The following is a 25977-nucleotide window of genomic DNA, read 5'->3' as shown; positions in this document are numbered from 1 at the left end:
TTAAATGCCTTCTCTTTATGTTAATATTTTCATCATCCAATGTGGTTTTTTATAAAACTTAACAGTTCGTTAGAAGTTTATATTGATAGAGATTTAAAGAAATCAGATTATGTAAAAAAATTTTAAAACTTAAAGATATTACTATTGTCAGGAATATGTTTTAAATTGATTAATTTATGATTTAATGATATCTCAATTTTTTTTGTTTTTGAGAGACTTTTTTTGAAAAAGATAGGTATCTCATAAAACGGAGGAAAAAAAAGAACAACATCTTGATTACGTGAGAAAAAGTATACATATATCACGATAAGGTCAATAAAATAATTATAATGTTATTTAAATATTATTATAAAATTAGACCATGTATGAAATATTTACAAACCTAAACCATATTTCAATCCCAGGATTGTAATTCGGCCATATGTGTTATTAACCCCGTAAATAGTGGCAAGTAAAAGTAACAGTGGGCCTAATTATCTGTAAACTTGGGGTGGCAGAGTAATAAAAGCCCAAGCCTAAAATTGACTGCTTAGAAAAAGCCCAATCCTGTCCCTCTGGAATTCAAAGAGCAAAAACCCTAGCGAGGAAAATCAGAAGGAAAATTGACCCCAAATTCCTGTTGAATCCGGAATTATCTGAAAACATTTTACGGCAACAGAATCAGAGAACTTTCCTAGTAAAAGCAAAAGAGAAAAAAAAGAGTAGGAAGGAAAACGAATCTATTTTATATGCGAAACACAAATGGGGAGTGGTGCTAAAGCAAGAGACGAGGAACAAGACGGAATGTCCGCACATTCTCCGTGCAAAGCTCCTCCTTCTTCTGCTTCTTCTCTCCCCAAGGTCTATCTTTCTCTCTCTGTGTATGTAAATATATATATACACACACACACACACATGTATGTATAATTACGCTTGAATTAATTAATTTTAAAAAAAAATTCTTTGTTTTTTGGTTAATTAGGAGCAGTCTCAGGTTGAATTGGAGCTTAGACTGCTACAAGCTCTTGAAATCTATCCTCCCGTTAAACTTCAAGGCAGGTTTTTTTGTTTTGTTCTGTTTTTTTTTTTTTTCTCTAATTTTCAAATTTATAGTTTTATTTTTCATGTGTGTGTGTGTCTACATATATATATATATATATATATTAATTTGTCTTCGAGTGTCGGTGGAGTAGTTTGGTGGTTTGAGGAAATGTGTGAGGCTCTTTGCCTATTAAAGTTTTTGGATAGCGTTGACGGTTAAAACTGGTCAACAGATTAATAATAAGTTTTTGTAATTTGTGCACGGATTAAATGACTCTAAACGTAAAATAAGAAGAAAAGAAACAAAATCAACACAGAAGATTTATAGTGGTTCACTCCAATATAGAGCTACGTTTACTGTGAGTTTTTCACTATTATAAGTAGAAAAACACAAATTCTGGGGAAAGAGGTGTTCAAGAGTCTGAACCCCCCTCAGCCCATTCTTCCTGCATATATACATCACGTCGTTTCTGCCAATTATCAATTATCTAATCAAATCCCGTGATATCTTCACCATACTTCGGAATAGTAGTCTCTGATTACCGAGATTTTAGCCAGTCTGCCTGAATTTCTCCACCGGCTTCACCACCTACTCTGCATGCATTTAATGCACGTCAAATCTTGGTACAGTTGTACTTCAGTCTGAACGTGGGTGGGTTCGTCGTCTTCAGCTTTTTGGGAAGCGATCTTCGTTCACGGCCAGTGAAGCGTTCGTCTCCGTGGTGTTGCCTTTGTTCCTTCTAGTCAGACCCCTTTAGCGGGATTGTTTGACCGTTAAGTGACGACGTTCATCAAGTGCACTCTACTACCACCCCGTATCTTTATGTCTTGATTATTTTATGCTTTAATCGCGCCATGTGGCGCCCAGCCATTGCCTCGTGTGGGGTTTAAGGTTTTACCCTATAACATTTGCCCCCCAGGTCGAGGTTACCTCTCAGGTGGCGTCGACCTTCACAGACAACCCATGCTTGGAGCCTTTGCACGTTTGATGACCTGTCACAGGTGGTGCCAGTCTGGCACCCCTAGGCAATAATGACTGACATTAAGGTGGCTTCTTGGGAAGGCTAACAGTCACGTCGATTCAGTTTATCATTTCGCTGACGTTTCCCATTTTGAATAGGGATTTCTGAACCGTCCGATCGCGTCCTTCCATTCTCCCGACCTTGTCTCTACCGTTCGATCTTAATTGTTCGCCCATGCGATTTGATTCACTAGGATTCCATCCAACGGCCAGGGGTCGAGGGTTTGTTCCCCTTTATAAGTCCGTTTCAAACCAAAGCCATTTCCATCCAAATATCTGAAAACTGCTGTTACTCTGCCCAGATTTTCCCAGAACCCTCCATTTCATTTCTCTCGTTTTCTTCGGTGTTTTGCGAAGTTCTCTCCAGTCAAGCTTCAGATTTTACCATCTTTCAAGCCTCCGGTAAGTCTTCTCATTGCAATCGCGTTTTTGTGTAGTTCTTTCTGTGCATTTTCTGCTTTCCTTGCTTGGTTCCTGCTGGATTGTTGCATGCTTTAGGCTTGAAATAGACATTCGGAAGTTAGAAACTTACTTCGCGTATATCTGGACTCTTATAGGCTAGTTTTTTCGGTTTCTGGCCGATTGTAGAGAGTTTGAGGTTCTGAGTTCGGGGTGTTTGGCTGGAAAATCTGGGTTCCACTTGAACGTTTGTCGTTCTTTTTTCTTGTGAATGATCGACGGCTTGATGAGCCGTCGGCACTCGCATGCCTCCGCCAGCCACTGGCGGTCGATTGTCGTTTTCTTGTTTCTCCTTACCCTCTCGACTTAGGATTTTAACTTAGCTCCTCATATTATCCTTCTCTTTTTGTTATACTAGAAGAATGGCTCCCAAACCATCTAATCGTCGAGAGTGTCCTTCTTCATCCACTGTGAGGCTGGACTCTCCTTCCGCCGCCAAACCTTCGTGGACGTCTTCTTCATCGGGCGATGACTCCATCTTGAGGGAGGTTGACGACTATGCGGCCGATCCAAGGGACGATGCTAACAGCATCGACCGCATGGTTGAAGGAGATGACAGCAGTGAAATTCCTCTGGAAGGGGGAACACTGCATGTTGTCGCCGCCTCCTTTGTCGACGCCATTTTAGTCGTCATGAGTGGGGACCCGGACAGGCCTTCATTTACTGCCGACGTGACAGCGCCGAGGACACGGGCCTTTAGGTCTAGCCGAACGAGAACTTTAGGTCTAGCCTTCCATCTCCCGGGTATCTTTCAGTATATACCCGGGCCTTTACCGCAGGGATGACATTACCAGTCCATTCCTTTGTGAATGATTTTTGTCATTACCATGGCATCTCCCCTGCCCAACTAGCGTCGAACTTTTGGTATTGCTTCGCCGGTGCGTGGATTTTGTGGAACCAGCGGTTCAATGTGGAGTTGCCCCTGGATGAGTTTTTGTACATATATAAGTTAAACCATGTTGCAAAGTGCGAAGAGTGGTTCTTTTTGGGTAGTCATGGGTGATCGAAGCCCGTTTTAGAAAACTTGATCCAGGGCATTCCCTCTTCTTCTCACGGCTGGAAACCCATGTTTTTCATGGTCAGGAGACATTTTAATTTTCACCCCGATGACCGTATGCCACAACGCCAGAGAGTGCAAACGTCGTTTGGGAGATTAAGTGAGAACGATGTGTAGTAAAAAATTTTCATCTCTTTTCTCTTCCTTTTCTATAACGTTGACAATTACCTCAATGTGTAGTCACTCACGACTGGCCGAAGCTAATTGGAAACAGGCGGGCGAGAGTTCTTGCAGCCTTTGATATTCCCAAGAACGAATGCCACATTAATGTTCTTCTAACCGAAGCCAACCTCAGAGAATCAAGGCTGCTGATTTCGCTTCCTGATCCTACAAATCTCCAAGCCGCCCGAGAATTCTTTCACCTCAACGCAGAAAGTAAATCTTTTGGACTCGACCTCCTACTTGATATGATGCCAAGTTGACACCTTTTTTCCCTTCTTTCTTCTTGTTTTTGTTTTTTTACTAACTTTTGTTCGTGTGCAGAAATGGCTTCTCTAAACCTCCAGCGGTCGATTCAAGTCAAAGGGGAAGGCCAACGCTGGCACTTCCTCTTCGGCCCCGAAGAAGAGGCCTTCTGAGGTGCCTCTGGGTCTACGTCAAGGACATCCGTGCCAAAGAGGGTCTGCCAGGAGGAGGTGCGGGTGACCGGGGGAACTTGGACGCCGGTGGTTCCCATTCCCGATGTGGCCGAGGTTCCTCCTCCACCTAAGGATCGCCTCCTACGTCCAGTGGCAAAGGTTATGGACCCAAACTTCCAGGTCCAGGATGTCTCTAACGCCTAGGTTGAGGCGATGCTTGATCTTCCTTCTCGCTTTTCCTTAGTTTTTCAGGCCCTTTACGAGTCAATTTTTTACAAGCATTGGGTTGCCGCCACCCGATCATCTCTGGTCGACCGTCAGCGCAAGCAAATATCCTTCTAGATCCACGTAAGCGCCGGCCACTTATTTTCTATCTAATGTATTCTCGCCTTTCATTTTTTAACTTATGATTTTCTATTCTTAGGGTCTTGACCTCTCCGTCCTCAACCTTATAGACTTGGTCAAGGTTGAGGAATGTAGCAACGAGATGGACCGCATAGAGGCGGGCCTTACATCTTTCCTCGACGCTGAAAAGTCCAAATGCTCGACTCTTACCGAGGAGAAGGACGTGGCCATGGCAAAACTGGCGAGCTTTCAGGAGGAACTGGACCGATTAAAGGCTCAGGCCGAAGAGGCTACCAAACGCACAGAGGTGGCCGAGGCCAAGGAAAAGTACCTCTCTGAGGGGAAGACTGAAGGCTACGAGAGGGGGAAGAGAGAAGCCGAGCTCGCAGCGGCTGAGAAATACCTGGACTCGGAAGACTTCGCCGCCAGGAAATAGTCGACGAGTTCATGGCTTCTGAGGAGCTTATTGAAATCCGAACCAAAGATCTTTAGTCCGCCGGGGCACAGATAGTGGAGTAGATCAAACAGCATCACTCCGAGGGGGACTTAAGCTTCCTGTATGTTCCTCCTCCTCCTGTCGACGGCGATGGCTCTTCTCAGCCTAGCAATGGAGATGGTTCAGCTGGTGGTGGCGAGGATTGAGAGCCTTCTCCTTGTATATTTTTGTTTTTGTTTTTGTTTTTTTTTGAGACAATGGGTTCTTAGCCCACCAGTTTGTATATTTTCGTTATTAATATAATACACTATTGCCTTTATTTTTTGATCTTCTCTCTGTCTTTAGTACCCTTTAGGGCTTGTATTTTAGTAGATTTCTTAAAATCTGCCAAGTCATTGCCTCTTCTCTTTAGAGATGTCGGCGTTTTAAATACCCCTTAGGGTTATTGCTTTAGTAGATTCCTTAAAAAATCTGCCAAGTGATCGTTTCTTCTCCTTGGAGAGGTCGACGTTTTAGATGCCCCTTAGGGTTAACACCGGTAGATTCTTTAAAATCTGCCAAGTGATCGCCTCTTCTCCTTAGAGAAGACGTTTAACGTGTTTAAATGCCCCTTAGGGTTAACACTGGTAGACTCTTTAAAATATGCCAAGTTATCATCTATTCTCCTTGGAAAAGTCGACGTTTAACATGGTTTTTTTGTTTTTTTTTTGTTTTTGTGGTTCGTAGACCCCTCCTGCCCATGTCTGTCTGAAAACCTTAATTTTTAGGCAGACATGTTAAGGGGTCGATCTTTTCGTGGTCTCCTTGAAAACGTTTTGTTATGAATAAGCTTTCATTTATTCTATCGAAATGTCAAAGCAATACAGCTAAAATGTGTATGAGTTCATACATTATTGGCAGTACAATTTTAGTTACTATGCATTCCATGGATGTTGAATCTACTTGCCGGCGAGGCTTTTCAAAATGTAGGTTCTTGGGCGTAACATTTCTCTTATGCGGTAGGGTTCCTCCCATGTTGGGCTTAGAGGGTCAGTACTTTTAGGTTTAGTGCTTTGAGTGACCCTTTTTAATACCAAGTCTCCCGGGGCGAAACTTCTTCGTTTGACTTTCTTGTTGTAGTATCGGGTTGTCCTTTGTTGGTAAGCGGCGAGTCAAAGTTGGGAGTCGAGCATTTTTTCTTCCAACAGATCAAGTTTCCCGTTCATTGCTTCGGCATTTACGTCGTCTTCATAGGCGACCGTTCTTAATGTCGGCATCTCAATTTTCACAGGAAGCAATACCTCGACTCCGTATGTCATAGAGAAAGGTGTGTCGCCGTTGTAGTTCGACTGGTCGTCCTATATGCCCATAAGACTTTCGAGAGTTCTTTAGTCCATTTTCTCTTCAAGTCATCAAGCTTTTTCTTCAGGGTGTATTTCAGGATTGTGTTGACGGCTTCAACCTGGCCGCTGAGAAGTCTTTCTGAATGCCCAAATCGTCGTAAAATTTTCGCGTCGCGGCATTGTCAAACTGTTTACCATTGTCAGACACGATCGGATGCGGAACCTCAAATCTGCATACAATGTTGCTCCAAATGAAGCTTGTGCAGGCAATCTCTGTGGTTGTAGTAAGAGATTTCATCTCGGCCCACTTAATGTAGTAGTCCACGGCGACGATGACAAATTTAAAGTCTCGTGGTGCGAGGTGCAAAGGCCCGATCAAGTCGACCCCCCATTTGACAAAATGCCAGGGGCTAAGAATGGAAGTTAGGTTTTGTGGGGGCGCTCTAGGAATCGCGGCATATCGTCGCACTTATTACAACGCCGAGCGTATTGATACACGTCTTTTTTAAGCGTAGGTCAATAGTACCCCTGCCTTAAAACCTTTAGAAATGCCCGATCAGGTCGACTCCTCATTTAGCAAAAGGCTAGGGGTTAAGAATGAAAATTAGGTTTTCTAGGGGCGCTCTAGGAATCGTGGCATATCGTTGGCACTTATCGCAACGCCGAGCGTATTGATACACGTTTTTTTTAAGCGTAGGCCAGTAGTACCCCTGTCTCAAAACCTTTAGAGCTAAAGATTGTCCTCCCAGTATGATTACCACACACTCCATGGATCTCTCAGAGGACCTCTTGTGCCTTATTGTTATCCAGGCACCGTTGTAAGGGCGTTGAGAAGTCTCGTCTGTATAGTAGGTCATCATACAATAAGTACCTGACAGCTCTATATTTGACTCTCCTGACATCATCCTTGTTGTTGGGTAGCGCCGCATCCAGTAAGTATTGGATGATTGACGTTATCCAATTTTTCGTCCCTTGGGTCGTCAAGACCTCTTCTGCTTTCTCATCAATTGATGGCCGTTCCAGCTCTTCGATGGGGACGACCCCTAGCATATCCGAATCCTTTGACGACGCTAGCTTGGCCAAAGCGTCGGCGCTTGCTTTTTCGGCTCTTCGTACCTGCAGTATCTCATAACTTTTAAACTTTGTGAGCTATTCCTTTACCTTTCTCAAGTATGTCTCCATTCTCTCACCGCGTGCCTGATACTCTTCTCTCACTTCTAGCTGAGAGTTACTAAAAATGTTAAAGCTTTTGTTAGTTTACCAATTCATCCCAAAAGCTTAAGCTGTTAGGAGGTGGGCCAACAATAGTTTTATACTTTAACACTCCCCCTCACGTGTGGGCTGGACAATGGGCAATCGTATGGGTAAATTAATTAGAAAGCTCAACACGTGAATATTTAAGTCCAAGATATATTAAAAACCCAACACATGATAACAATTTAAATGGGGATAAAGAGTGCAATTACGGGGGTTTGAAGTCAGGACCTCCCGCTCTGATACCATGTTAGTTTACCAATCCATCCCAAAAGCTTAAGCTGTTAGGAGGTGAGCCAACAATAGTTTTATACTTTAACCGCTTTCAATCTTCAAGTGACTCGCCAACCGTAATCCTGCAATCAGTGCCTCGTATTATGCTTCATTGTTCGACGTTTTGAATTTGAACCGTACCGCTGAGGTAATTTATAACCCTCTGGACTTATCAACATGGCGCCCGCCCCTGATCCAGTTTTATTTGCTGCTCCATCTACATAGAGTTTTCACTCTATTTCTTTGTTGGTCCCTTCATCCTCGGCTATCTCCGGCTTATGGGAAAATTCAGCCACAAAGTCAACCAACGCCTGCCCCTTGATTGCGGTCATCGACACGTACTCAATGTCGAATTAGCTTAACTCTACTGACTAGTTTAGGAGCAGACCCGACGTTTCGGGTCTCTGCAATACCTGCCTCAATGGGTGATTTGTCAAAACTCGTATTGTGCGTGCCTGAAAATAGTGCCAAAGCTTTTTTGAGGCCACCATTTAGGCGATGGTTAATTTTTCCATTTCAGTGTATCTTGACTCGGCGTCCAGAAGCCTCTTACTCATGTAGTAAACCGGCAACTGGATTCTTCCTTCTTCCCTAATCAACACTGAATTTACGGCATGCATTGAAACAGAGAGATATAGGCTTAGTCCCTCGCCCGAGATGGATTTTGACAGGATAGGGGGTTTGCCCATATGCTCTTTCAGCTTTTGAAAGGTCTCTTCACATTGCGGCGTCCATTCAAACCGTTTATTTCCCTTTAGTGCGTCGAGGAAGGGCACACACTTGTCCGTCGCCTTAGATATGAATCTGTTAAGAGTGGCAATACACCCCGTCAGCCTCATTTGGCTTGGTGGGAGACTTCATGTCCTGCAAGGTTTTTATTTTTTCTGGGTTAGCCTCTATTCCTCTGTTACTGACCATGAACTCAAGAAATTTTCCTGATCCAACCCCAAAAGCACACTTCAGGGGATTTAGCTTCATGCGATATCTTCTCAACACATCAAACATCTCCCCTAAGTGTGCAACGTGTTGCCTGGCCTTCGTGCTTGTTACTAACATGTCATCAACATAAACCTCTATCGTCTTCTCAATCTGCCCAGTAAACATTTTGTTTACCAGCTTTTGGTATGTTGTCCCTGCATTCTTCAAGTCAAAGGGCATTACTTTGTTGCAATAGAGGTCTCTATCCGTGATGAACAATGTGTGATCTTCATCGGCCGGGTGTATGGGAATTTGGTTATAACCGGAGTAGACGTCTATGAAGCTCAACAACTCATGCCCGGCAATAGCATCGACCAGCTGATCTATTCGAGGGAGAGGGAAACCATTTTTCTGGCATGCTTTGTTTAGGTCACTGAAATCAACATACGTTCTCCACTTCCCGTTAGGCTTGATCACCAGGACAAGATTCGAGACCCATCTAGGATAATGAGCCTCCCTGATGAAACCGTTCTTAATTAACTTGTCAACCTCTTCCTTCAACGCGTCGTATTTTTCCGGATTCATCAGTCGACATTTTTACGCTTCGGATGATAAGAAGAATTGACGTTGAAAGTGTGACACATAACTTTGGAGTCGATCCTTACCATGTTAGCGTGCGTCCAGGCGAATACATCCAGATTTTTCTTTAGAAAGTTTTCTACTACGACTTTAAGCGTCGGAGGTAAATTCGAGTATACTTTCAGTACCATCACGGCTCCTTGTCATCTACTCGGATCTCCTCCAATTGCTCAACTGGTTGGGACCACGTAATCTCCTCTTCGATCTTGAGATTTATATCTTCTTCAACGGGCCTCTGATGCACCATTTTCGCTTCTTGTCTCCCTAGTTGATCGTATCCACGCATAGCATCTGAGTATGCGACCCTGGATTCATATTGATTGCTCTTTATTTCTCCCATGCTATTGGGGGTTTGGAACTTAACCTTTTGATGGTAGACAGAAATGGTTGCCCTAAGCGCCTGAAGGGTCGGCCTTCCAATCACGGTATTATACTACGAACCCACTTTGATTACCATGAAATTCACCATCACAGCGGTCTGCCTAGGCTTCTCTCTTGCAGTTACGGGCAGTTTGATCATTTCTTGTTGGGATGACCGAATCCCAAGTAAACCCATATAGTGGTCGATATGTTTTCTCCAGTTGTTCCTTTGAAATTCCCATCTTTTTTAGGCAGTCAGAGTATAGGATGTCCACTGAGCTCTTGTTGTCCACGAGGATTATGCAGACTGTGTGGTTCCCAACCATTGCCTCTACTACCAGGGCGTCGTTGTGAGGAAAGTGGACCTCATTCGCATATTCTTCGGTAAAGACTACTTCAGCGCTGCCGAACTTTGCTGTCTTCATTGGCCTAGTAGTTGTGAGGTTCCAAAACTTTTCTTGATACACTTATCTTGCCTTGTGGACGTAATTCTTCTGGGATCTCCTTGAGTCATCTCGAAGGTATGGGCCCCCATGAATGGTCCTTATAACACCGACCGGCCCACGGTCTTTCTCCCGTCGATTATCCTCTCAGCGCCGATCGTCGTTTCCCTGGCCATGACCTCTCCTATCAGCTCTGAATTCTTGCAGCCTTCCTTCACGGATTAGTCTTTCTATTTCGTCCTTCAAGTCGATGTAGTCATTGGTGTTGTGGCCGACGTCTCCGTGAAACCTGCAATACTTGTTTTGGTTCCTCCGATTTGGGTCCGACTTCATAAGTTTCGGTCGGCGCAACAAATTTCCTCGGCTGACCTGATTAAATACTTATTCAACCCCTACAGTCGGGCTCGTGATAGGAATCATACCGTTGGAACGGGCGAGGCCTCCGATTCTCGTCTTGCTTCGGCTTCTTTGCTTCTGGATGGCTCGACGCCGGTACGACCTGTTTATCTCTGTTTCTCCCACCTCGTCGTTTCCGATTGTCTTGCTTTCCTGACGTCAACCTTGCTCAGTTCCTTTGTTCTTGTTAGATCTGTGCTTGGGGTCATTCGCTTCAGCTTCTTCGGCGTTGATGTAACCCTGCGCCCTTGTCAAGAACTATTTATAGGTGGCATGCGGCTTTCAGTTCAGGACGCGCTTAAATGAGGTATTCTTTTTCATGCTAGATAAAACCCTCATCAAAGCCTCCTGATTCGTCATATCTATTGTAGCGGCGACTGCTTCACCATACCACGCCAGCCACTCCTTCAATGACTCATTTAGTTTTTGGTAAACTATTGTCAAATTTTACTTCGGCGGGATATATTTCTTTACCCCGATGAACTGGAGGGAGAATGCTTTCTTCAATTCTTCCCAGCTGGAGATGGAGTTTAGTTTAAGTGTCCGGAACCATCTACGGGTAGAGTCCGTCAAGTGGTTCCGGAACGCTCGGCACATTATTTCCTCCGCGTATCCATACAGAAGCATGTGCCCTGTGTACATCTCCAGATGGTCGTCGGGATCTCCTCTGCCGTCATATGGCGAGATCGACGGGGACTTGAACTTATCTAGGAGAGGTGGTGCTATGATTTCTGCGGTAAAAGGGTGGTCATGGACTCGACTGGGAGCGATGTCAACATTAACTACCTCCGCCACCTGTCCTATGTTCTTTGGTAGGTGACTCACCTAGCTTTTTACTTTTTTTAAACTGGCGACTTCACTTGTGAGCTTTTCTTCTAAGTTTGCCACGCGTTCCATGACGACCTTTGCCTTATCTGTTGAGATTACAGAGTTGACCCCTTTTGAGGCTTCTGCCTTCTTGACATCCAGCTTGTTCCTCAGATCTTCGCCCTTTTGTACCAACCCCGAATCCCCCGGGGTATTTTTACCCTGGTTTCGATGTGGCGCCTTAGGGAACTTCTCCAGGTCCCTAGCTGCTCCTTTCTCATGGGCTCGTCGCCTGGCGGCCCTTTGTTTGCTGCCGAGGGATTTGGACGGTCGAGGCCTCGAGTTATTTCCCCTGGCATTTTCGCTTTCTCCGATCCCATCCGGGGCACCGTGTTGGTCACCAGCATTCTGGTTCCCGGCCACGGCGGCGCTCGGTGGTCTCGGGGCGTCCTCCAGAGGAGGCACAGAGCTTCTCCCATCCATTCGCTCGATGGTGGTCACCAACCTTCGACCCAAGTCGGTCAGAGCATTCAACTAGGCATGCATTTGTATCGGGTCAAGCTGCGGCATGCTCGGGGTTGGAGTTTCATTCCTCACCAGGGGTTGATTCTCCTGGTTAGGTTGATCTCCTCTGCTCCCACCGTTGGCCGGATGCATGGTATTCTCCTCCGTTTGGCTGCCTTGATTCGCGGCACCACTCATTCCTCTTCTCAGAGGCATGATTGTTGGTTATCTCTTGGTAGTCTTGGATTCTTGACACACACAAACTAAAGATTCTGGGTTCTCCCCAGTGGAGTCGCCAATTGTTGACGGTACAAACTGGTCAATAAATAATAACAAGTTTTTGTAATTTGTGCACGAATTGAATGACTAAACATAAAATAAGAAGAAAAGAAACAAAATCAACACAAAAGATTTAAAGTGGTTCACTCCAATATAGAGCTACGTCCACTAAGAGTTTTTCACTATTCTGGGTAAAAAAATACAAGTTATGAGGAAAGAGGTGTTCAAGAATCCGAACCCCCCTCATCCCATTCTTCCTGCATATATACATCAAGTCGTTCTGCCAATTATCAATTATCTAATTAAATCCTGTGATATCTTCACCATACTCTGAAATTGTAGTCTCTGATCACCGAGATTTTAGCCAGTCTGCCTGACTTTCTCCACTGGCTTCACCATCTACTCTGCATGCATTTAATGCACGTCAAATCTTGGTATAGTTGTACTTCAGTTTGAACGTGGGTGGGTTCGTCGCCTTCAGCTCTTTGGAAGCGATCTTTGTTCATGGCCAATGAAGCATTCGTCTCTGTGGTGTGGCCTTTGTTCCTTCTAGTCAATCCCTTCAGCGGGGTTGTTTGACCGTTAAGGGTCGACGTTCATCATGTGCGCTCTACCGCCACCCCGTATTTTATCTCTTGATTATTTTATGCTTTAATCGTGCCACGTGGCGCCCAGCCATTGCCTCGTGTGGGGTTTAAGGTCTTACCCCACAACAGAGTATATTTGAAATATTAACAAACTATTTGTTAAAGTTTGTGGATGAAAAAAATTCGGGAAAATATTTGATGAAGTGGTTTGATAATGGCATTGAATTCTTGAAAATTGATATGGAGAATCCACCTTATTTAATTAATTGGGGTTTTTGTTTGAAGGTCAGGGCTTTTAAACATCTTCTTGCAAACTGCAAATTTGCATGTGGGTTTCTGCCACTGGGCCACAAGGTCTTTCTTTGCCCTTTGGTTTTGGCCACTACTTTTATGTTGACAAACGGCAATTAAAATTATTACTGGTCATAACGACCATAACGACCCATATAGACCAAGATGTTGGTTGGAGTTTGTGGAGTCTCCGTCTTTGTTTCGGTTCTACTGAGTTATACTTGCCAATTGCAAACACAACTTGATATGTAATGTGATCATTGAATTTAGTAAATCTTGTAATACTGTAAAACTTCAGGAGGTAATCTGTTAATGCACTGGAGATACAGAAAAATTCCATTTAGGTTCATTGCTTAATTTGCTTTAAATTTTGATATATAAACAGACTAGCACTGAATAAGTTATCTTTGTACAGGCATACATCGCCACTTTGTTCTTTTTGGTTTGATGGAATTCCTGCGAAGAAGGTTTGTTCCGTTTGTTTTTATTTCTCGTCTCCATAATTTGGAACAGACAATCAAACTTCTGCTTCACACTCGTGCTTTTGCTGTTTTTGGTTTCAGTTTTGACAGACAGTTCTCTGCTGATGAAGTTCTGCAGTTGTTGGATCGTTTCTACAACTTGGAAGTGTTGGTATGGAATATTAACGTAGAAATTATTGTTGATTTCCGACTTGTTTTGTAAAGAGGATGCACTGATAAATGCGATGTTCAAATTGGCATCGTTTTCTGGATTCTTTTCCCCTTCCCAATACTGAAGATACTCAGCTTCCATGTAGTATAGTAAGCTGTAATGGGGTTATGTGAATTCAATGTGGCTACTACTGATTTTGCAAGGATGGCGTGGAAGGGTTTTGTGTTGGTCTTGATTAGCCTGATTTGATTATCTCTAAAGTCTAAAGTAACTTTGCTTATAATACCATAATATGCATTCCATATGAGAAATCTCTATGCTATGCCGTTTGGTATTTATTGAATCTAATCTCATTCTTTTACTGAAACATGTGTTGTTCTGATCCCATTAATCACAAAGTGATTGAACTTAAATAAATTGTTGAGTATGATTTTCTTGTCTTATATCGAATTATGAGGTTATTTGTCTTACTCTCTCTTGTTCTCTTCAAATGTTAGAAACCGGATGATGAGGATACGGAAATCTTGAATCACGAGGAAGATTTTAGCTTGCCTCAAAGTTTCTTCGTCAAGGAAGAATCATAGATGGGACACCTTTTGTAAATACCCTTGATGTGTTTATCTCGTCGTGATTTACTCGTTCTGTTTCAAACCCTCCTTTGATTAGGATATGTAATGGTGATTGTTGCTATGATGTACGTGGGATTTTATCAGGTGAAAGTTTTTATAAGCGTTAGTGGTAAACCTTGGAAGGGGTGGTTTGCTTGTCCTTATAAAATAGATTAGCGATGCTTAGTCCCTTTAATGTAAAGTTGACAGATTTATTTTAATTTCTTATTCTTGTCAACAATAAGATTTCCTTGGCAATAGCCTAGCAGGAGAATAAACATTGCTAGAACCTTTTTGTCATGTTCATATTCTATTGGCTAATTGCACATGCTTCTTAATTTGGTTAAAAAGGAGCATTATTACGAACCTTTTATCTCCCATGATTAATAAACGCTAACAAGGTGAACTATTAATCTTTGACGTTATTAAACTTGGCAAACGAAAACAGCAACTAGGTTGGTCTGTGTCTACACTTCAGTTTAATGTACGTGATATGATAAATCTAAGGGGAAAAGAGACAAATACTGGTAGAGTGTAAGAGTTCATATTTTTATTTTTTACTCTTGATTAATATCATTTTTAATTAAATAATTATATTAGTTAAAACTGTATTAATTAAACATCTAAACTGGTGCAATAATTTTCTCTATATTATCCAAATAAGAGAAACAAAGTGAGAGTTTAATTATTTATGTCATCAACTTTAATCTTCCACAGTTACTTTGACCTTTTAATTTAATGGTCGTCTTTTAAAAACCAAGGAAAAGCAACAAAGAAATCCAACTACGAACAATTACAAATGTAAAAGAATAGCTTGGCTTCTTCTTCTCACGAGTTTGAGTGGACTAAAATTTAAAACTACAGTGAGAAAAAACATTTTATCAAAAAGGTTAAATTATGATTTTAACTCTGACATGAATAGGACAACATCTTGGCTCATGTCACTTGGTTTGGGAAATATTGCTTAATTAATTGCTGTTATACCCCCTTGTTTTCTTTTCTTTAATGAATACTATACTTACTCTCATGTGTTGCTATTTTGCATCAAGACAGATCATCAAATTTTTCTTTCAAGTAATTCTTTTTTGGATTAATAATTACACCAATATGTATGGGCAAAAAGAGGATGTTCGGTCCCATTGGAGACTGCAGCGAACTTGAACCACAATAGGTGCGACGAAATGTAGTTAAAAGCCAGGTGTTAAAGACAGAATATAACAAAGTAAAGGATTAAAAAGAAGCATCCACTGCTACAAAAAGCTGATATAAAAAAAACATGACGCAGAAGAAAACTGATGAATACGGAAAAAAAAAGGAAATGATGCACAGTTGATAAATCTTAACTTCTGCCTCTGGTTGGGGTCCCTAAAGAGATAAAATACGTAATAAATTTATCCACGCGATCAGTTGTTCCTTCCACTTTCTTCATCAGAACAAAGATAACCCGAAAAAGTCCCATTTTGCCAAGCAGATTGATCTCCACTTGCCATGTGCATGGTTTTTTCAGGTCCCCCCATTAATGCTACAAAAGACATACATAAAAAAAAAAATAGTAATGACAAGTAAAAGTCAAAAACTGGTAAAATTAAGTTTTAAAAAGGGGAAAAAATGATGTAAGAAGTAAGAACTTGCCTCAGGATCGGCGGGTTTCGATTCTTCGCCTTTGAAGTTGTCTTCACCTGCATTAAAGCATGATAAAAACATGAGTAAGATAATAGAATTATGTCTCAAAAAATAATTAGAACTAGGTGTTATATATGATAGATCTGATTGTAAGTTTGGTTTAATTGTGTTCAGTTTCTCTAGCAGAATAAAATGCTAAAATTAAATGAACACGTAATATATTATCGCAGTTCGGTGTGCACACCTACATTAACGGGCCACACCCAGACAATAAACAGTTCCACTATGTTTTAACAATTACAACACTAATGGACTTATTCACACTGGAATCCCTCCTAGACTATAACAAACTCCCTTCGATTAGATGAGCTTCCTCTTGGAAACAACAAAATATTTCTTTCAATAAACACTCTAATGCACTCATCGATTCTCACAAGACTTTCTAGATAATTTCTTATGTAAAAACCATATTCAGTGAGCTAAAACCGAAGCCTTAAAATAATGCCTCCAAAAGATCACGAGAATCTAGTCCAAGACAAAAACTTAGATTCTCTTCCAAAACAAAAACTTAAGCCCCGTTCACTTCGTTGATTCGAGTTTAAAATTTGAGTTTTTCTACAGTAAAAAGTTCTCATAAACAATCACATCTAACTTTTTTGCTACAGTAAAAAGCTCTCACATAAAGTCACATCTCAACTCGAATTCTAAACTCGAATCAGCGAAGTGAACGGGACCTTAGATTCTCTTACTTCTTTTCCACGATTCTCTCCTATTTGATCTACACGAGAAATCTAATTTCAACTTCACCAACAAATTTGGATTATTCAGCACATATCTTAATCCGCTTTTCCTTTACTTCCGCGCAAAGAAAATCTTCCTTAAATTTGAGTTTTAAACCTCAGTCAAGTAAAATTCGGATTAAGTTTCAGGAAATCAAATCCGAAAGAAAATCTGTCAATTCAAATCTCATGCTATCTTCTAGATCCTTATCTCCTCATTTTGCTGTTTAGATACTCGGTAAAAAGATGCCCACAAAATCCGAGTAATCACATCTGCACATAAACCAGTTTTTATCTCGCCTCAGAATCAGCATAAAATCTGCTTTGAGAACTGATTCATCCTCCTATATTTTCTGCACCACAACCGATCCACATAAAATCTGCACTGCACAATATCTGATCAACACAAAATCTACACTGCAAAATATCCGATTACAGCCAACACAAAATCAGCACATAGTCGACTTCATAACTGCCACCCGGATCTTCATTGAACCTTCTAGGGCCTGGTTTGAATCTTTACAGACAAGGACAGTTGCCAAAACAGCCAAGTTATAAAAACCTAACAATATAGTACCTCCATCTTCAGGCAAATCAGAGGTCCAAAGAGTGAGGTTGTCTCTCAATAACTGCATGATGAGGGTACTGTCTTTGTAGGACTCCTCACTCAAGGTATCTAAATCTGCAATTGCCTCATCAAAAGCTTGTTTAGCCAAATGGCAAGCCCTGAAAGTTTTCATCAATATTAGATTCAGAATTATACCATAATAAGGAAACAAGAGAAATGAGGTTTTAGTTACCTCTCAGGAGAATTCATGATCTCATAGTAGAAGACAGAAAAGTTTAGAGCCAAGCCAAGACGAATGGGGTGGGTCGATGGAAGTTCTGCATTTGCAGTACTTGAAGCAGCCTGATAGAACGATGGAAATAAAAGGGTCATTAACAAATGAAAAGATGCATAAGCACTGCCAGTAATAAACAATTTGTTCTAAAGTTGAGTGCAATTCAAACATGCCTCATATCCCTTCAATGATTGCTCAGCTGCCTCTTTTCTGTCCTGTTCAGTCTTGAACTCAGCAAGATAACGATAATAGTCACCTTTCCTGAGTTGGGCACACAGTTAGATATTTAAAATGACTGTCATTTCATAAAAAAAAAAAAAAAATGTTGTCACATCTAAGCACACCAAAAACTAAAATCAGTGGGGAGAACTAAAAATAAAATTAAGGACGGCCCTATTTTAAAACCATCAAATCTGTATTAGGTTCTGCGAGTATCATACACCTTTTCATTTTAAGGTAATTTTCACCAAATTTAACTTTTAGAAACATGTACTACGTTAAAAACTCCAGTAAATGTTTTTGTCAAACCTTTAACAGATTCGTCAAAACAGAAAAGGAGGAAATCCCACCCATCACATGGGCAAGCTGAAAAAGTAACCCATCACTCACAAGCATATACAGACAATTATACTACAGTAACATATCTTGGAATATATTCAATATACAGACAACCATATCAATAAAGTAAATGATCGGGCATGGAACTTTAGAAAGGGTGTTTTTCTAATAATGAATAGAACGTGCCAACCATCAAGGCAATTATTACTCACATCTTGTAGTAGAAAACAGTTGCTTCTCCAGAGGCAGAAGAAGGGATCAGATGATTGTCTATAATGGTCAAAATGTCACTGCAAATCTTAGAGAGCTCATCCTCCACCTTCTGGCGATAACCCTTGATCAGTTTGACATTGTTCTCGTTCCCCTTAGACTCTTCCTTTTGCTCAATTGAAGACATAATACGCCAAGAAGCCCGCCTTGCGCCTATCACATTTTTGTATCCCACGGAGAGAAGGTTCCTCTCCTCCACAGTCAAGTCAACATCAAGCTTCGCAAGCTTCTTCATGGATTCCACCATCTCTGAGGAAAACCAATCATAACATGATTACTTCACAGAAATGTCCATTTTAGGACAAAGGAATATAATTGATATAAGGACCAGGGGATCTTAAAATTACAGTTAATGATACAAATCATAAATATTTTTATCATACATATCGTAAAAGCAAATGTGTTGAAACATGCGAGTTTCATTAAAAAAAAAAATGCAAGTCTTTTCATATGTTCGAAAGAATGCTATTACGTATTATCACAAAATAATATATGATTTAAAAACGACTGCCCCCAATGCTCGAGTGATCAATCAATAGACAAACATCTTCACATAATTAATCAATCAAAGGGAGTCAATAGAAAGAGGGGAAAAAAAAAAGGAAACCCGATAGAACATACGGTAAAATTTCAGGACCAAATGTTAGGAAAATGCCCATAAAAAAAAATCTAAACATCAAAATGAGCCATTTGATTCCTTTTTTCTAAATATAATGGGAAAATCGTCAACCGTCAAAAGGAGTATAAAATTCATATCAGATGCAGAAAGAAAACTAACAATACCGTAATTAAAAATGATTCCTTTGTAGCACCAAGTTTCAAATCTCTGCCAACAGATCACATTCTATACTATTTTTTTTCCAGAAAAAATATGAAAAATAACGCAGAATATCAAATGAGAAACACATTTGACAGTTTACTTCACCATTAAGATCCAAACACAACGGAGGATCAAAATTCCGATTAAAAACAGCAAATTTTCTCGGAAATATAAGAAACGACAGCAAATCAAATTTTCTCGGAGAAAACGCGAGAAAAAAATTTCACCTTCGTAGCGCTCGGCCTGCTCGGCGAGCTTGGCGAGGTAGACCTGAGTCTCTCTCTCCTTCTCGGCGGACGACATCGTTTTAGAGAGAGGATTCACGAAAGCCTTGTAACAAACTCGAAAATCTGCAGATTTTGTTTTTGGTGACTCTTTTTCGTCGTAATATACGAAATATGTGTGTTTGAATTTTTCTTTCTTTTTATTTTTAATTTTTTAATTTTTGAAACGAGAGGTTAGAGATGCGGGGGAAAAGGGGAGGGAAGAAGGTAAATGCATTTATAGAGGGAGGAAAATGGCGTGTTAAAGATCGAGCAACTTTTGGGTGGGAAGGACCAGATCTGGACCGTTGGTTTGAGCGAGAGAGAAATAGAGGGGAGGATTTTCAAAGAGGAAGCGCGCAAATTGTGTGTTAATATGTGGATTCGTTCAATTTGTTCTTCTTTCAAATTTCGGAACAATAGTTACAATACTGATTACACTAATCCAACCAACAAATCCCTTATTTTCCTCTCTCTCTCTCTCTTTCTCTCTAAAATTATCTCCCTTTGTTTTTTTCCCAAAAGTTACTCCTTTATGCCAATTAATTTTATTAGCCAAATTTTGATTTTTTGATAATTTTTTAGTCAAATTTTAATGATCGAATCATTTCATGATAAACGTGTTATTATTTGTTTTGTTCATTATCCAGAAATGAATAAGTTGATTAAGTAGTTTGTTAAAAAAAAAAAAGAAGTAGTCAATTATTGATCATGATTTGATATAGTTTAAATAAAACCTCCTTTAGTCTTAATTTTATGGAGAAAAAAAATTGAACTACACTTTTAATTTCTAAACTACATAGGACGAAAGTATATATAAGTTGATTTCTTTTTCTCTCAAATATTCTTTTCTTCTAAACATAAACAATTGCTTTGCGGAGCAAACACATGAGTAGAAAAATATTTAGCTGTAGGGTCTAACTGTACAAACATTTACATGCTTAATAATTTTATTTTTTAAATTTATTTATCTATCTTTTTTAGAAATTAAAAGATATTTTGAATCTAAAAAATATATTTTAAATGTATCTTTCTGTATACTTTGAACAAAAAAAAAAAAAGCACCCCTAAGTAAGAGCATTTTCTTCTTTTCATACCATTTTTTCATAAAAATATGTGAGCGATGAAGTGGAAACATATTTATCAAACATAAACAGTGCATCTATAGTTTTAAAAAATAGAGAAGAGAAATTAAGAAAAAAAATAAAACTAAAAGCTATGCCTATGTAATATTATGTATATTCTTATATGTTGAAAGACTTTTATCAGCCGGGGATGTAGCTCAAATGGTAGATCGCTCGCTTTGCATGCGAGAGGCACGGGGTTCGATCCCCCGCATCTCCACTTTTCACTATTTTAATTTGTTTTGAGTTTTTGGCACAATTAATTCTTAAATTTATTGTAGTTTAACAAATGTCTATTTAATTAAATTTCTTCAAATTTTTTATTAAATTTAAAAGAATAAAAATTGAGATATTAAAAAATTTATATTATATTTAAATTAAAATGTTAAAATTTTTAACTAAATGTGTTTTTTTAACATTAATTTAACACAATTATTATTAAAATAGAGCATATTATAATAAATTGAGAAGATAACTTGTTAAAATTAAATGTTTAAAATGCAATTTCTTAAAATACGATAAGTTTAGAGATAAAATGTGCTAAAATCCTTTTAATTTTTGTTTTTTGTTTTTTTTTCAAATATTTTTTTCCCTCACTTTAACAAAACCTTTGTATTTGCTGCAACACACGGACGGTGAACGGAGACATCGGAAAATGCTAATCCTTCAACATACGGACAGTGAACTTATTGTAATTTAATAAATTGCCTATTTAATTAAATTTATTTAAAATTTTTATTAGATTTAAATGATTAAAAATTAAGATATTAAAATATTTTTATTATATTTGAATTGAAATATTGAAATGTTTGACTAAACGTGTTTTTTATACTAATTTAATACAATTATCATTAAAAAGGAGTATATTGTAATAATTTTATAAATTGAGAAAATAATTTATTAAAATTAAAAGTTTAGAATACAATTCGTTAACCTACCACAAGTTTAGAGAGTAAATGTGTTAAAATCCTTTTATTTTTTGTTTTTTGTTGTTTTTCTTTTCCAAATATTTTTTTCCCCTGACTTTATTGTTCTTTTGCAACTAAATTTAGAAAAAGTTTGAACTCGAGTTACAATTTTATTCTAAGTTCATGTTCTTTTGTAAAATTTTAGTTTGAACTCGAGTTTGGGACTAAACTCGAGTTCAAGGAGACGTTTGGTTCATGGATTAGAACTATGTGATTAGAATCATTTTTGATTTACGTGTATTTTTTATGAGAAAAAATACTGTAGCGAACCACGAACCATGATTCGAATAAGGGACGAATCCCCCAACTAAACAACAATTTCCCCTTCAACTTGAGTTCATAAACTCGAACTCAAGTTAATAAATAATATTTTTTCTATTATTAAAAATGTCATAACTTTTTCGTTTTAATTCTGATTGAGATGCTTTTTTTTCTATGGATTCACAACGAAAAGACAAGTAAAACTCAACCCATATACCCTATTAAAATTTTTCATCACTATTGAGTTTTTATTAAAATATTATCTAAATATAAATTTAAGTTTTGATCCACCTAAATACAAACTCAAATAGATTTTTAATTCAAATCATAACTCAAATGTGCACATCTAAACACAAACTAACTTTAACTTAAATTATAACTTCAACTCAAATTATAACTCAAACTCAACTTAAAATTACCATAACTGAGAAATACAAAACAACAACGCAAAACCTTCAACATACGGACACCACCTCAAGTTTGTGTTTGCTGCAACATACGGACAGTGAATGGAAACATCGGAAAATGCTAATCCTTCAAACCCTCGCAAAACCCCTCATAACCACCACCATTACCATCTCCCTCCGTCTCTTAACAACCGAGTCAACTCTCCAGACCCAACTCGCCAACCCACCGAGCCCAGTCGACCCATCCCACGTCCTCCGCGTCTGCACCATCCTCTACCAGCAACAGACCTCCCCGGACCCCCGCCTCCACGCCAACCTCCGCCGCACCTTCTCCGACTCCGAACCCACCCACGAGTTCTTCCTCCAAGTCTGCAACAAATTCCCCCTCACATGGCGTCCCGTCTACCGCCTCTTCAACTACACCCAAACTTACCCGACTTTCCAACACACCCCCGTCTCCTTCAACAAAATGCTCGGCGTCGTCGGCAACTCCCGCAACATCGACCTCTTCTGGGACCTCCTCCGCGAGTCCGGACAGCGTTGTCTGGCTAACGACAAGACGTTCAAAATCGCCCTGACGACGCTCGCTAAAGCTAGCACGACGCTCGCTAAAGCTAGGGAGTTGAAGAAGTGTGTGGAGTTCTTCCACGTCATGAATGGTCTCGGGTTCGGGTATAGTTTGCGGACTTTGAACAATGTCGTTGAGACGCTTTGTGAGTCTAGCGTTAAGCTTGTGGAGGAGGCTAAGCATGTCGTTTTTAAGTTGAGGGAGTGGATTAAGCCTGATGGGTTTACTTATAAGTGTTTGGTTAAGGGGTTTTGTGAGGTGGGGGATTTGGTTGAGGCGTCAAAGGTTTGGAATTTGATGGTTGGTGAAGGGTTTGAGCCAGATATCAATGCGGTTGAGAAGATGATGGAGACGTTCTTCAAGACGAATCAGTTCGACGAGGCGCTGAAGCTTTTTCAGATGATGAGGCTGAAGAGGATGGAGGATTTGGGGCTCTCGAGTTATAGGCTTGTGATTCAGTGGATGTGCAAAAGGGGCAAGATTTCTCAGGCCTACGTGGTGTTTGAGGAAATGCGTCAAAGAGGGATTGAAGTTGATAATTTGACTTTGGGGTCACTGGTTTATGGGCTTGTCGTGAGAGGTAGAGTTAGGGAGGGTTATAAGGTTGTGGAAGGGATTGAGAAACCGGATATAAGTGTTTACCATGGATTGATTAAAGGGCTTTTGAGATTGAGAAGGGCAAGTGAAGCTACAGAAGTGTTTAGGGAGATGATAAAGAGAGGGTGTGAGCCGATAATGCACACGTATGTGATGTTGTTGCAGGGACATTTGGGGAAGAGAGGGAGGAAAGGATCGGACCTTCTTGTGAATTTCGACACCATTTTTGTTGGCGGTTTGGTTAAGGCCGGGAAGTTGTTGGAAGCTACCAAGTATGTTGAGAGAACAATGAAGAGAGGACTTGAGGTGCCTAGGTTTGATTATAATAAGTTTCTGCACTATTATTCGAATGAGGAAGGGGTGGTGATGTTTGAGGAGGTGGGGAAGAAATTGAGGGAGGTTGGGATGTTCGATTTGGCCGATATATTTCAAAAATATGGGGAAAAGATGGCTACTAGAGACAGAAGAAGAAACAGAGCCGTCGAGTCATGAGATTGAGCAGAGATTATATATGATTGTGTGAGTCAATTTGTTGGGACCTATGGCATGATGATTTTTGAAGAAAGGAAGAAAGGGAAGTTAACAAGCACATGAGAAAAGTCCAGAGATTGGAGAATCTTAAGAGTGGACCATTTCTGTTGGGAGAAACAAGAAGATTTTGCTGAGGATTGGTCTTCTTCCTATTTCTTCAGTGAACCGTAGTTTCAAGTTTTTTTTTTTTTTTGAAAGGTGGTTTCAAGTTTTTCAAATACGGCGAGTAACGAGGAAGAAAGGACCACAATAAAAATCACAGCACATCGCATGTTTATAAGAGTAGGATTGAAATATAACAATTTATTTTGGAATATTTAAGAGCAAGGTTATGTAGTAATTATTAAAATAATTTTCACCTTCTATACCCTAAAATTATGTATGGCGTGTTAGGTTCAACAACTCAAATTATAGAGATTTGAACATTTTTAATTAGAATTGTAGAATCTGAACTACGGTGAATAAAATCAGAACTGTATTTGAATAAAACTGCCATTAGAGTTTTGTAATAAATCTTATAAAATCTCATTATAAATTATATTAAAAAATATGCAATATGGGTGGAGATTTATTATTCTTTTTATTGTGAACACATTAAAAAAAACATCTCAATAGGAATTAAAACGAAAAAATTATGACATTTTTAAGATTGAAACTAAAGAGAAAAAATAAAATTTGAAATTGTTGGACTGTTGACAAATTGTTAGAATTCAGGGATAGGGTGAATTCTAAAATCAACAATTTGAGTTGTTCCTTAAATCATTGTTAATGGTTTGAATTGTTCTTGAATTTTTTGAGTTGTTGAAACAAACATGTGCGTAGTTTCTATGATATTAAATCCAGAGAGTTATATATCAAGTTATAACTTATATTAGCAGCAGCAGCAGCAACAACAACAACATCACCTTTCTGAATCAGGGATTAAATTCCATAATTATTAATTCACCTTGTTGAATCGTAGCATGTCGTCATGATTATGATAAACAAAAACTATGAGCGTGTTTTATATGAATATCGCATCGAATAATGCATCATATCAGAGCAAGAGAACTAGTACCATTGAGACACTGCAGCCAAGCGTGCCGGCCTCAGGTTTTACTATTTTTTTTCAAACTACATCGACATGCCCACACCAAAAAAAAAAGACGTAGAAGAAGAAAACGCCTATGTTGATATATTCAATACATCAATTGGGTGTAGAGAGAGAGAGACAGAGAACGTATTTTCACTCTTACATTTGGTGGCCACTGATATTTCTTTACTCAACTGCAGAATATTTTGTTCGTACAAAAGCATTAAGTTCAATACAAAATACAATAAAGAAATAAGATGGAGAAAAAATTGCCAAAAAAAAATATTGGATGAATGAATTGCTCTACAAACGCCGTGACAAAAAATGAGTTGCAGTTACTTTTGCCCAAACCTTCTAATCTACACCTTTCACATTTCTTTGCCCAATACTGGAAAGATCAAGTTCTTGAGATCCCAGCATGGAGTATAAAGAGTAGCCATCATCCAATTGCTTCGTATTCTGGAAATAATATCGAGGCATCGTAGTTGGCCGGCAAGACAACATTACCTTGGTTCTCTCTCTCGCTTTGCTAATCAACCGTTGGGTACTTGCCAGTTTGGTGACAGATAAGAGAGCTTTTACCAGAGGAAGAAAGGAATTATACACTTCGACAATGGTGAGACATCTCCAAGCCGAAATAATCATTTTCTCAGGAATGGTTTTTGGCAAACAAGCAACCGCTGGTCACTTCCATTCTGAAGGTCAATCACCCTTGCTTCCCAACGTACTTGTGTGGCAAGCATGCGCGCCATCTCTATTGTTCCCATTTTATCAGAAAGAACAACCCATCCCTGGAAAAGCAATCATGATTTCAGATGACAAAGGCCATCCACTAATCCCACAACACATAATTAACTAGTCGCATAAAGAAAACACATTCAATCAAACTCGTTATCTATCGAGAATTCATGGACTATTCCAGCATGCACAACAAAGAATTACCTCAGGGCGCAAAATCCGATCCATCTCCAAAAATAAGTCCTTCATGCTGCACCTCTCTAAGGCCAGATCAGAGAGTAACCCATTTGCATGAAGCATATCATATGTTCGGGGATATGTAGGGA

General features: G+C 39.7%; 4 protein-coding genes and 1 non-coding gene across 8 annotated transcripts in view; 3 read left to right on the top strand and 2 right to left on the bottom strand.

Moving 5' to 3' along the window:
- Positions 1 to 554: 554 nt before the first annotated feature.
- On the top strand, positions 555 to 14536 carry LOC21390085. Of its 2 annotated transcripts, none has more exons than XM_024174107.1 (5): positions 555 to 840; positions 968 to 1034; positions 13405 to 13456; positions 13553 to 13622; positions 14120 to 14536. In XM_024174107.1, the coding sequence occupies exons 1-5, from the start codon at positions 742 to 744 to the stop codon at positions 14204 to 14206; spliced, it is 375 nt and encodes a 124-aa protein (XP_024029875.1). In that variant the 5' UTR covers positions 555 to 741; the 3' UTR covers positions 14207 to 14536. The 2 variants fall into 2 exon arrangements, with proteins under 2 accessions (XP_024029875.1, XP_024029874.1); XM_024174106.1 differs by having other exon boundaries at positions 962 to 1034.
- A 909-nt stretch (positions 14537 to 15445) lies between these two features.
- Positions 15446 to 19783, bottom strand: LOC21390084 (14-3-3-like protein GF14 iota). Its single transcript, XM_024174108.1, has 7 exons — positions 19350 to 19783; positions 18245 to 18551; positions 17648 to 17735; positions 17433 to 17542; positions 17210 to 17358; positions 15863 to 15909; positions 15446 to 15752 (listed from the first exon to the last, which is right to left on the bottom strand). The coding sequence occupies exons 1-7, from the start codon at positions 19423 to 19425 to the stop codon at positions 15747 to 15749; spliced, it is 783 nt and encodes a 260-aa protein (XP_024029876.1). The 5' UTR covers positions 19426 to 19783; the 3' UTR covers positions 15446 to 15746.
- An 873-nt stretch (positions 19784 to 20656) lies between these two features.
- TRNAA-UGC lies at positions 20657 to 20729 on the top strand. The gene has a single exon. It is a non-coding gene; the product is annotated as a tRNA-Ala (tRNA).
- A 1478-nt stretch (positions 20730 to 22207) lies between these two features.
- On the top strand, positions 22208 to 24163 carry LOC21390083 (putative pentatricopeptide repeat-containing protein At1g26500). Its single transcript, XM_010111068.2, has one exon. It carries the CDS (start codon positions 22264 to 22266, stop codon positions 23800 to 23802), a length of 1539 nt encoding a protein of 512 aa, XP_010109370.1. The 5' UTR covers positions 22208 to 22263; the 3' UTR covers positions 23803 to 24163.
- Positions 24164 to 25077: 914 nt separating this feature from the next.
- LOC21390082 (probable methyltransferase PMT5) overlaps positions 25078 to 25977 on the bottom strand; it is a 4652-nt gene continuing 3752 nt past the window's right edge. For all 3 annotated transcript variants that reach the window (XM_024174098.1, XM_024174097.1, XM_024174099.1), the window contains exons 9-10: positions 25856 to 25977; positions 25078 to 25704 (exon numbers count right to left, since the gene is read on the bottom strand). In XM_024174098.1, the coding sequence (XP_024029866.1) occupies positions 25555 to 25704; positions 25856 to 25977 (272 nt within the window). In that variant the 3' untranslated portion in view covers positions 25078 to 25554. The remainder of the gene's footprint in view (positions 25705 to 25855) is intronic.

Source organism: Morus notabilis, unplaced genomic scaffold, assembly GCF_000414095.1.
Source record: "Morus notabilis unplaced genomic scaffold, ASM41409v2 Scaffold2144, whole genome shotgun sequence".
NCBI classification, from domain to species: domain Eukaryota; kingdom Viridiplantae; phylum Streptophyta; class Magnoliopsida; order Rosales; family Moraceae; genus Morus; species Morus notabilis.
This window is presented reverse-complemented; position numbering and strand designations above follow the sequence as displayed.